Here is a 12,219-nt window from a genome sequence, read left to right as displayed (position 1 = left end):
TATAGGTTTCAAGCATACATTACCTATTTGTATAAGATAAAATCATATGATTTTCTAGAGAATATTAGGATGAATCGGTTTGTGGTATCACAAATATATATCAGTGTTCCTTTTTGCTTACGTAAATGTTATCGCACTACTATATTATTCAATTATTTCGACCCACAAATTGAAAACGCATGGCACAATCAATATTTGATTTAATCAATTGCAAAAACATATGAATTTTGCACATTCCCCGGAATCATAAATTTTGGTACGGTAAGTTCATGTTCGCTTACGAAAATGGTATTTGAAACTAAATTTCATTAAACTATCATTGAAATATAAATTGTAGAGAATATACTAATTACTATAATTTTATCTTTGTTGTTGCCTCTCACAAAAGTGCAACATATGACACAAGAGAATATAAGCTTTACTGTAATTTGCAACTAGATACAATCAATCTTTGCATTCTTTCTAATCAAGAGAAATTAGAAGTTGGAAGGTCATTCGCTTCAAGTTCAAATTATAGCATCAATGATCAACGCACTGGGTATATGTTATTTCCAGCCTTGTTTCAAGTCACGTGAATCGACAGCTCAACAACATATAGAAAATATGTCTTTTCTTTAATGGAAACGTTAAAAATGTCTGAACGTTTTCAAATCTCAAACAAAAGAAAAAATGTTCATCGACAGAAAATCAATGAAAAAATTGCGAGTTACATCAAAAATGCCACTTTCGTAAATAATTATATTTGTTTTTTCTTCGTCTCAAGCAAACATTGTGTCGAATAAAAATCCAAATGCTAAAGTAAACCCAAGAGGTCAGCAAATCCCATTCAATATAAATTGTATGCCGACGTCTATGGTGTCTATGGTATAACATATTCAAATGCAAACGTATAAATTTGCAAACGTACAAATTACTATATATCGTCCGACAGTTGATGTCGAGATATCATAACAAGATTTTTAAAATAAATATTGAGCGTACTTCATGTGAATGTTCGATTGAAATTGAAAGAGTACACACATTCATTGTTCAGTGATGATGGTACTCAGCCGGTTGTAAAAGGAATTGAATTCATTGAGCATATCTAGGTGCATACACATATTAAGACATACTTAACATGGTATTCTGATCGGCATTCACCTTTGAATTACTAATGCGTCTACATTGTGCTGTTTAACTTTCAAACTGTGCTGTGTGAAAGAGGGAGAGGTCAATCAGCATTCAGTCTGCTGTCAAGGATCTCTTGCGCGTACATAGAGTGCATTTGATTGATAAAATATGACCAATACGATGATTACACTCTAGCCCACATCCCAAATAGACGGATTTTCAATTGCTTAATTTTCGGTTTGAATTTGTTTGATCCAAAATGTTCAAATTGCGAATGACATTTGCTATAGTTTCGCTACCATCACCATTTGCTATTGTTGTTCTCGCGGTTCCTCCACATCAAACATTTTGAACGTATTCAGAGAAATTACCAACGTTTTAAATGCACAAAAAGTTAATGGACATTTGCTTGGATTTTCATTAAATAAATGGATTTCGTAAGAAATATGTTCCGTAATACAATATATATCGTTGTTTGCATTTAAAATGATGCAACCCACTACAAAATGTGATATGGAGAAAAAAGCGGTTTAGTTGCTTTTAAATGAGCTTTATGGGTGTTACACTCAGCTATAGACACCGGATTTTCTCTCCATTTCTTTAAAATGGGATTTAAAACTAAAAGTGTACAAATAAACCATTTTGAACAATGGTTTCATTCGCCATAGAATTATTATTACTATTTATATCAAATATTTATTGCAAACTTAATGTATTTTTAAGTTATTTTAATGGATTTATTATCAACTAAATAGAAAATGCTGTAATCGAACATTCAACTTGCTACTTCGGCAAAATAAGTAAAAGAATTCTTTGCGTAGTATAACAAATGAAGTTCTCTTCAAAGAAATAAAAAACCATGGAATATATTGACCTCAATATGAGTCGAGCTTTCGTCATGAATATCATCTATTTTTCTCTCTCTTCGTAATTTGCGCACTTTTGGTGTCTATGACTTTCATAAAGTCGTTTTTGTTGACGTTGTTTGATATTTTTTCCTTCTCCATTGTCTGTGGCTCTGCATCAATGTATATGACTTTTTCTCCTTCTTTTGCTTTTGTTATACGAAAAAAATTGCATGAAATCTATATTTTCTAGTAGCGCAACCATATATTAAATTGAAGAAAATATTCAAATAGTCGTCGGCAAGACATTATGAGGAAATTGTGAAAGCGCCTAAATAGAAGCGAATCGTCGACCATTCCATAAAATGGCAAGAGAGAAAAGAAGAAAGGCGAGAAAAAAAGATGCGTCGTAAAAGAGGATGATGATTAGCATGGGAAAAACGAGTACACAAATTATTATTCAAATTATGGTCATGGTGCACAACAGTATACGCAAAATGGAATCTTTTAGTGGTGAAAATGTGTATTTTTTCGTGTGCATGCCGGGAAAATGAGTCATATAGGATTATGCGAAGACAGCCGCGGAAGCAATATGGATTGTTTATGGAATAAATGGACGAAACAACGATAGGACGACTCTTCGAAATGAAACAATTTTAGGCCATAAAGAATATAGGAAGCTTCAATAAATAACTGTCGATGTTAATTCTAGATTTTACATTGGAAATTTGGCGGTCCATTTAGTCGGTCGATATACAAAGAGGGGAAGAAAAAAATTGTATGGACAACCGTTCCAAGTACCAAGCATGCGATATTTTCATGAATCAAGAGAAAGAGATGGTGATGACGAAGATGAAGATGATGGTGGTAGCGAAGTTGCATTCCATCACGATATATAGACTATATGGTATCATGAGCATTCATTTATACTGTAATTAAATGGTACAGACCATTTGCTCTTCCAAAAATTAATGTGCTACAATAAATTTTCATATTTCTCGTCATGGGTCATGAAATATCTTGTCTTTGTTGTTGTTTTTATTCATCTCAAAAGGATGCTCGGTGGATGGAAAAACATATCATCATATACGTTCAATCTACGGCACTTGGTCATGGTTTTTCTGTTGTTGTTCTTTTTTTCTCTTCTCCGAACATTTGTGAACATGATTTACTAAACATTTTGCTCAATAGTCACTTGAATGTGTGGCATTATCATTGAGCGTAATACACTGATCCATAGAAAAACATTCCTGAATAGAATACAATGTATATAATATGACCTTGTTTGTCTTGAGTTGTTTTGTAATATTTGGGAAAATAATAGAAACATCGAATGCTTGTATCTGGTGTCCAATTGAGACATACTACTATCACAGACATATAATTTTGGCTTTCAGTTTCATTCATGTCCCACCCCCACTTCAAATCGCGTCAATCGCTCACATTTCCCTTCAATGTTCCCTCAATTTTTTTTGTAAGCTTTCTGGAATGCTTTTAATGCGTCTTACTTATCATTTATTGGCAATGTGCTCGTTTATTTTCCACTTTATTTGCTTGAATTCCCAAGAGATTTTTAGTCAATGAACCCATAATTTTATTTTAAGTGAAACAAAAAAAAAAACAATTGACCAAATTAATTTTCATTAAGAGAGCGCTGAACGCATTTATTGACATTCCAAACGAACTAATTCAAAGAAGTCAAACGAAAAATACGCAGCAGTAGAAAGCCCAAATGAAAAGCGTATGGTATTCTCTTTTATTTAGTGATTGAAAGGCAATGTGAACAATTTTTTGCTCAATTAGATAGTAATTTTGTTGTTTGTTTGAACACAAATTAAAAGCGTGCTTCAAATCAAACGAATTTATTATTGAGATGACAAAAATAGCATTGACAAGTGAATGGGAAAAGGCACTGAACTGTCTTGAATGTATAATGTATATACTAATTGAGGACTCTTACCTTTTTGCATCCGTTAACACTCATTAATCAGTTTATAAACTAATTATTTGAAATTCAATACATTTGAATTTGCATTCTGCGTCGAATTCAGTGTTAGAATGGTATTTAAAATGGAAAATATAAATATTTGAAATGAAAACACCGATGGAATATTCTGGCAGCTATTGATTATAAGAATTCAAAGGCGTCGAGAAGAATTCTTCCTACACAATTGTAAATATTATTTGGATTTTTTATGTACATTGTACACGGTTTCAAATCCGTATGACATTTAAACGTTATATTTATAACTTTCTAGTGGTAAGCAAAATTGCGGCAATTTTTTCTAGCGATGTAGTGGAAAAATTATGAGCAACATAAGTGCCAGAACGGACGGATGTATGTCGGGAACGGAACAACATAAAATAAATGTATGATATAGGATGATTTTGCTTTTCAATATTAAACAGAGAATTCACTGAGCATACAGAGCAACGCTATCTTCGAAATTTTTCTCGATTTCCTAGGGCTTTTTGAAGAAAATTTTGAAATCAACCCCCCTGGAAAATTTTGCTCGCACATTACTGCACTAAATACACTGCCAGTGTTTGGATTTATGTATCAATGAGTTGAATTTAAAAATATATATTTGAGCCCTAATCGTCTGCGGACAAACTGAGCAACTTTTCACAAAATCGTTCGAATTAAAATAAATAAATAGCTTTGTTATCAAAATCGTCTGAGGAACTACTATGAGTAGTAGAATTGCAAGACCTACATTTTGGCAAAAAAAAGAAGACCAAAGTCAGTATTTGCATCTTTTTTGTTAGCTTTTTTCAGTTTATATGATCGTGATACATCAAATTCCACAGTGTAAATGAATAATGATAAAGTTAAAACAAATTCCAAGTTTTTTTAGTGAACTTTATTTTTTTCGTTCCATTAATCACCTTGGCCAATTTGTTGGCATAACTGTTATTCTTACCTGTTAAAAGTTATTCGAATTACAAAACTCGGCAGCCACTAATCAAGTTGTTGAAGCCAGGTAGTGAAGAAAACGAAAATTTATTTAATGAGAAATGTCCACTTCCGAAGTGAAAGGATTAAAAAGCTTCAACTTTTCAACAACACTGAATAAAGATTCTTCGTAAATTCCGCTTTGTCAAACAAGAACAACTGAGAGAAACTGCAGACGTTTATGAAAAAAATAATTGAATTTAATTGCATCATTTCTTTTGTTAATATGATACATACTTATTTCGAAACCTACAATAAAACTAGAAACCTAATGCATAACAGTGAACAATCAATTCAGAATTGTTTGTAAATTCTATATTTCTTACATTATCGTAGGTGTTTCTTTATTTTTTCCTCAGGTTTTTTTTTTGTTTCTTTATTGAATTTTAAAAAACAAATGGCAATTTTGTAGTTTTTCACCTAAGGAGACAACTACTAATGCAATTGCATTAATCCATTGAGTTAAAATATTCATCAAAAATCTTTCATATTTGTTACTTTTTTTGTTTTTTTTTTTTTATAAATATCTCCAGAAAATTCGTCCATTAAACGTAGAAACAACAATATCAACATTTATACCATGTTTTTCTTCTCTTTCATCTGTTTTTAAATGCTAAATTTGAATTTAAGCACACTGGTTACGCGCACCTGATAAACAAAATCGCCTTTTAATCTCGATAAACAACAGTGACAGCGACAGCAACAGCATATTTTACGCAGCACAACACATTTTATGCCGTTTCGCAAGAAAAAAAAACATATTTTACAATTGAGCATGACGGCATGGTACATTCACTTATCTCATTCGAATTTTGAAGTACACGCGCATATTAACGCCTTCAATGCCCGCATTCGAATCGTGTCAAAATTACTCCGCCGTGCGCTTAAAATCAATTTTAATTTATTCTCTTGGCATTGGTCGCAACGCGCGTCTTAATTACTTTTGAACATTCTTTTGCAAACAATGTTTTGGCAAAATATATTTTCCTATAGGACCCAAAATGCGAACAATGAAACGAATAAAATATGTATGATTTATCATTATCATCGTTGTGGTATGCTTTCACAGCACAGTGATCAAACGTTTAACAATTGAATGGGTAAGAATAATTATGATCTCCAATTATCGTTTTAAAAAAGAATACTTATACAAGACATTGAGATAAAATAAATGAGACACTGACTCGCGTTGAAAATAAATCTGATACTTGAACGAGATTACTTCAGCAAATTTTTGCTATCACATGGAAGTTTCATACAAAGTTGCCATGCAGCAGCCAAATTAAGTGTCATTCTATAATACTTACTAATATCTCATTTATTTCAACTCAATGTCAGTATTTTCTTAAAGGATAATTGGAGAATATAATTATTCTCAGCCATTCAATTGGTGTTTCGGTCTATCGTTTCTCTTGTGAACATTTTCCAAAACAAACAATTTTATTCATATTCAGTATATTAACTATATACCATGGGAGCCATCACAAATCCAAGAATGTTGTGTTCGACGAAATATGTGGCATGTGCCACAGACCGTGAAAATAGCACTACTTGCATTTTCACTTTGTTCCATCCGCACTAAGTACCGACCGCAGTTTTTCTTTATATCCAAAAGATATGCTATAACAGTAATACCATTAGATGGTAGATACATTTATGTAATATTTAGAGTGAATTTTATTGAAAACCATTGTTATTTCAGTTAAGTTCAAAATTGTTAGAACTGTACAATTTTACATTTAAAAAAGAATGAGCTTAGTTTCGTATGAAACTACTCTCTGTTTTCTGTCTGTCTATCTATCCTAGCTATTGGCTAAGTTTTTATAAATATATATATGTATCCGTGTGCTTCAATGTTTCTATCCATGATTCAAAACGATAAGTAAAATTGCACGCTTTTACTTGACCACAAGATTATGTCACAACTTTCTTAACTCTATCACAGTTTTATTTCATTTATTTTTGTTATCTCTCTCTCTCTCTTTTCAGCTCTTAAATTATTAAATTATGCATGAAGACTGATTTGACTACCTGCAAGCATAACTACTTGCTAAAAAGAAGAAGAATCTTCTGATGAAATAAGCGCAAACAATGCGCTCAATTCACATACATATCCAGTAGAGATATTCGTATATAGTTGAATGTGTGGTTAATCTATAATTTTACTTCGATAGACCAGCAACAACAACAACAAGAACAAAAAATGCACAAAGCGCCGGAAAAGAAATCTATATATGTATATAGATATATGCTATATACAAGTATAAAGTTGAGTCAGGTGGCCATTCAAATACATTGCATTTATGAATATTAATTTATCACCAAGTTAATTTTAATGTGATTTTCACATTAAACATAAATCACGCACCAAATGTTTACGTTCTCATTTATTTGAGATAATTTATAGCTAAAATGCTGATGATGTATTTCCATAATAGTCGTTGTCGCGTTGCTTTGGTTGTTATCTTTTTTCTCTGGCTCGTATTTCGTCCATGTAAGCGGCCAATTCGTCTTTTAGTGCGTCACGGTCAACATTTTGTAAGCTGCTATTACTGATTTCTTCATCATTTGATGACGACATTGAATCAACATTGACAGTTGCTTGAATGCCATCCATGCTGCAACCATTTGGATTGTCATTTGTGTGTATATTAATTTTGATTCCTTTGATAGGATGCTCAAGCGGTGGACTATAGAAAGCTGCATTTCGTTTTGGACGAAACCAACTGAACCATGAACGTAAAATTGGCTGTGTTGTTGACCGTCTGAATTTGTTGTAGCATAAATGTTTGTTGCGTCGTGACTTTGTCATATTCATTGGTGTAATGGTTAGGCGAATTTTTTTATTGTTTGCTTCAACGTTTGATGCCATTGATAACATTTCGCTTGATTGAATGTGATGCATGCCCGGCATTGGTGACACCGTACCATTTACATAATTGAATGTATTGTTTGCATTTATTTCCGGGCTCGAGCATAAATTGTGCTCTTGTTTTATGGTGTTGGTTTTATTGGTATTTCGATGTTTGTAGATAATATTCTCATTCGTTGCATTTTCAATATGATCAATCGGCAATTCGACACAATTTTGCGATTGATTTATGGCATTATGTTTACATTTGAAATTCGTTTTTAGTTTAAATTGATTCGATGATTGATTTTTGAATGAGTGACATCGTGAGGTCATCGAATCGATCGATTGTTTTTGAGTAAGGGTTGAGTGCATACTTTCGTCTCGGATTGAGCTACCTACAAACAAAAATGCACATAAAAAAGAAAAAAAAATATGGAAATCAAATAAATAATGGTAAATTTTAAAGAATCATTTGGAATTTTTTCAGGTAGAACAACGAATTTTATCTCTTTAAAAGCTTAAAGGCAGTCAAAAACGGCACTTACCAGAATAGTTTCCTGATTCTTGATTGCTATTCCATCTTCGCTGGCTGCGCGACAATATTCGGTAGGCACGCTTCTCGTTACTGCCTCTCGTCGATAATTGGCAGAAGTTCGCCAGCGTCTCCTAAACAAAACAGACTAAAATTAAGTTAGCTGTATTAGTACGCATTTGGATGTGTGTTCATTTTTTTCTTATGTGCTTTTTTTTAATTTAATTTTTGTTTTTCTTCGTAAGCGTGTCATTTACCGGTCATTTATTGATTTTTGCATCGAGTTTATAAATTGTGTAAATAAAATATGCGTAACAATGAACAAATTTAACGTTAATAGACTCAAATATTTGATGTATTTATTGCATTCGAATTTGGATGGAACGTATACGATTATAGAGAAAACAAATAAAGTCCACCAAGTATAATTGGCATGCAATTTTAATTTATTTTTCGGTTGTTGATAACTTTTACGTACCTTGAATGCTTCACGAAATTTATTGCTCATAATATTGTACAGCAGTGGATTTATGCATGTCGATAAATAGTATAATACTCCTGAAACGTATGTAGCAATAGCGTAAATGAAAAGCTGATTGTTACCATAAAAAGCAACCAGCCGCTGTGCATGAAATGGTGCCCAACAAAAGAAGAACGCAACTACAACAGCCACTGAAAATATATGCAGAAAAAAGAAGGTAAGAATATAAACAACAACAAACGAAAGAAACAGAACAGCAACAACAATAAAAAAACGACATCGAATTGAATGAATGAATCTCACAAAATGAACAGAGAAAAAAAATCAAAAAAAAAACATACACGCGCGCATATTATTATTATTTAAAAGAAATGATATGTGTAGCAAAATGTATTAGGAAAAATATACAACACGAAAATGGATCCATTAAGATTTTTTTTTCGTTCACTTCTTCGGTACGCTCGTTTATTTTTACAACTATATTAAGCTTTTGAAATGCCTAACGGCGTCAATCTGTAGATAAATTCTAAGTGCCAAATGATGACGCGCTACGACTGTTCATATATTTACATATATATATATATGCTCATGACTGCATCAAACACGATCATCATCAGTGTGTCATATCATGCAGACAGCAATTCCGTTCTATGCCAAATATATTTTGCAAAGACATGGAATGAGAGAGAAAGATACAGGAAAATCTATGCCACACACACATACATCCGTGCATATAAGTATGTATATATTTTTTTGTCATGCTGATTATTTTATGTATTTGCATTTGAAGAAACAGATAATAATTCTGTATAAATGAGTGTATATTGGCGTATTTTCTTTATTTTTTTCACGTGTTTTCGCTCACACAGTTAGCTATTTCCAAACATAAATTATTAAATTAGCATTTTAAAGCGATGTTGGAATATTCGGTTGATTTGGACCGAACACAAAGGCGCACACACATTCAATTGCAATTTATGCGTATGCCTCATCCAATCGTGCAAACATATTGCATTCGAAATTAAAGTCATATTCTTTTATGGGCGACAATAAATTGCAATGGTTACGAAATTGGAACATTGTTTCATTGTTATGTCCTGTAATGTTTCCAATTCAATGTGTCGTTATTTTCATTTGGTTTTGCGTCATTCGCACATTTATTTTGATGGAAAAATAAGAATAAGGTGACGATAATGGCATTAGTATTACAACTTCCACTCTGAAACAACGAAATAAATCAACTTTTTCTAGATCATTCAGTCACAAATGTTCGCGTCTTTGTCCCTGCAGCAAGTAATTTTCCGAACCGGATAATACATAGATAGAATGGATTCGCGACAAAAAAAGGTCTCTAGTCATCATGTAATCGCATCGATCCTATTAACACAAAGTAGCTACACAATCCATACAAATTTGAGTATAAAATATGTGACTTACGTGCACACATGGCACACACACATATTCGAAAGCGTACATTTTCTTAAATTATATGTGGTACGTCCAACGCCATTAATAAATGGTGATATTCAGACCGGAAATTATGATGATCATATAGCAAAATGATTGCCATATATCCTATATTATTGCCGTGTTCAATGCATATTTTTGTAATGAGTGTAGCATTTATTCAAAAATAAAATCGATTTTCACATCATCTCAATTGCTCAACCCTCGAATGCCTCGTCGTTTTACGTTCTTTTTTCTACATATATTTTCTGTAATGTATTCGGTAATTTTAAGTGATTGGTATCTATGCGAGATTTGTGATTGAGTTCTTAAATTTTTACGCAACGAAAAAAAAAATGGTCAAACACATAAATTTACTCGTATTTTGATTATAAGCATAACGAAAGCTTTTACAAGAAATTAAAAAATCATCCGGCCTCACATTGGACATTGTATAAAATGAAGAAAAAAGACGACCGCGCTGTTTTTAGGTGTGAGCGCTTATATTTAACGAATGAAAGTATCAAGAGTAATTACGGCTTGCTGTGCCTTTGGCACTTTTAATTAGAAGTGTTGTTAATCACATTTTCACCAAATAAAGAATGCACAAAGAGAGGGAGAGAGAGACAGAGAGATTTAAACCTTTCGTCTCACCAGATTTCTATTAGAAATTGCGGAAAATCATATTTCATATGGAATAAAGTGGTTGAAAGGATTTCTTTTGAATTTCAAACTTTCTAGCCACCAAGCGAATCAAGATAAAAAGCAAACAATTTTTGTTGGCACCAATCGTATTTTTTGCTTGATTTTAATGAAAATCAGCTGGATCTCATGAGAGAAATGAACGATTTGATGTTGGAGATTTTGTTCAATGTTTGGGGGTTTTGTAGGTATGCCGGAAGATTTTCGGAAAAAGACTGGTAAAAACTGTTTGAGAATTTTTTTAGGGAAATCTTCCGCTGTAGACGACTGTCTAACTTCATTTGAAGAAAATAAATAACCGCAAAATGTTCTTTCAACTGCTATTAAAACCGTGACTAATACTAACTAATTAATATTTTGATTTGTATTTTAAAAATACTATTTTTCTTTCAACAAATTATACACTTTATAATAAAATCAGTAATAATGAATGCTTTATAATAAAGTGTAAGAAAAAGAAAAATATTATTTAAAAATGCACGAAAGATCTCCACAAATAAAATTAACTAAGTAATTAAGTTGCAGTTGCTTATGAATAACTCAAAATTATTAATAATTGTATTTATGTTTATACTTTTATTGGATATTCTTATTAAATAGATAAAATATGACTTTCTGACAGATTTCTTTGTTGCTGGTTGATAATTCAGTAATGAGCTATTACTTATTCATTACTTAAAAATTGAAAAATAATTTAAGTTGTCCATTGGACCGAAAAAACTTCGTAATTTTGTAAATTTCATAGATTTTTCATACATTTTATATGAGCAGAAATTTTGTACGTTTGCGTTATTATTTTGTTCTGTGCGTAGGCGTAGGAAGGTTAAATCTACGTAAGAGTCAATATTTCATTCTATATTCTTTATAACTCCTATCCTTGGGATCCCATTATTTTGTTTAATAATTTTACTAGAAGTGTTACAGTTATAAAATATTCTGTATTCCGAGTCTGATAAATTAGTGAATATGTTTGATCCAGATGTAGTTTGTACAGTTAAAAATGTCCATAACGATTAACATAATGTGCAGTTTGACGTTAAATACCAAAACACACAATCCATATTTGTGCTATAATATATGTTGTTGTCGCTATGTAAATTTTGCAAAACGGTACCGTATGTATATTTAATTCACATGCGACCATGCGTTAGACGCTGCTTTTGTTCTCACTGCGTCTGAACACACAAGTGCTGCTGTGAATACACGGCAAATTACAAAATTAACTGATAAAACTTTAAACAAAGCAAAAACATCATCAAAGCAAAGAATACAGGGCACGTCACTTCAAATTTC

General features: G+C 32.0%; 1 protein-coding gene across 10 annotated transcripts in view; it reads right to left on the bottom strand.

The window, feature by feature from the left end:
• Nucleotides 1-5,089: 5,089 nt before the first annotated feature.
• Nucleotides 5,090-12,219, bottom strand: part of LOC116346977 (pyrokinin-1 receptor-like) — a 45,357-nt gene continuing 38,227 nt past the window's right edge. For all 10 annotated transcript variants that reach the window (XM_031777328.1, XM_031777322.1, XM_031777326.1 and 7 more), the window contains 3 exons: nt 8,776-8,969; nt 8,311-8,431; nt 5,090-8,160 (listed from right to left, as the gene is read on the bottom strand). In XM_031777328.1, the coding sequence (XP_031633188.1) occupies nt 7,373-8,160; nt 8,311-8,431; nt 8,776-8,969 (1,103 nt within the window). In that variant the 3' untranslated portion in view covers nt 5,090-7,372. The remainder of the gene's footprint in view (nt 8,161-8,310; nt 8,432-8,775; nt 8,970-12,219) is intronic.

This window comes from Contarinia nasturtii, unplaced genomic scaffold (genome assembly GCF_009176525.2).
Source record: "Contarinia nasturtii isolate CC-2019 unplaced genomic scaffold, AAFC_CNas_1.1 Cnas_scaffold_1699, whole genome shotgun sequence".
In the NCBI taxonomy this organism is placed as follows: Eukaryota; Metazoa; Arthropoda; class Insecta; order Diptera; family Cecidomyiidae; genus Contarinia; species Contarinia nasturtii.
This window is presented reverse-complemented; position numbering and strand designations above follow the sequence as displayed.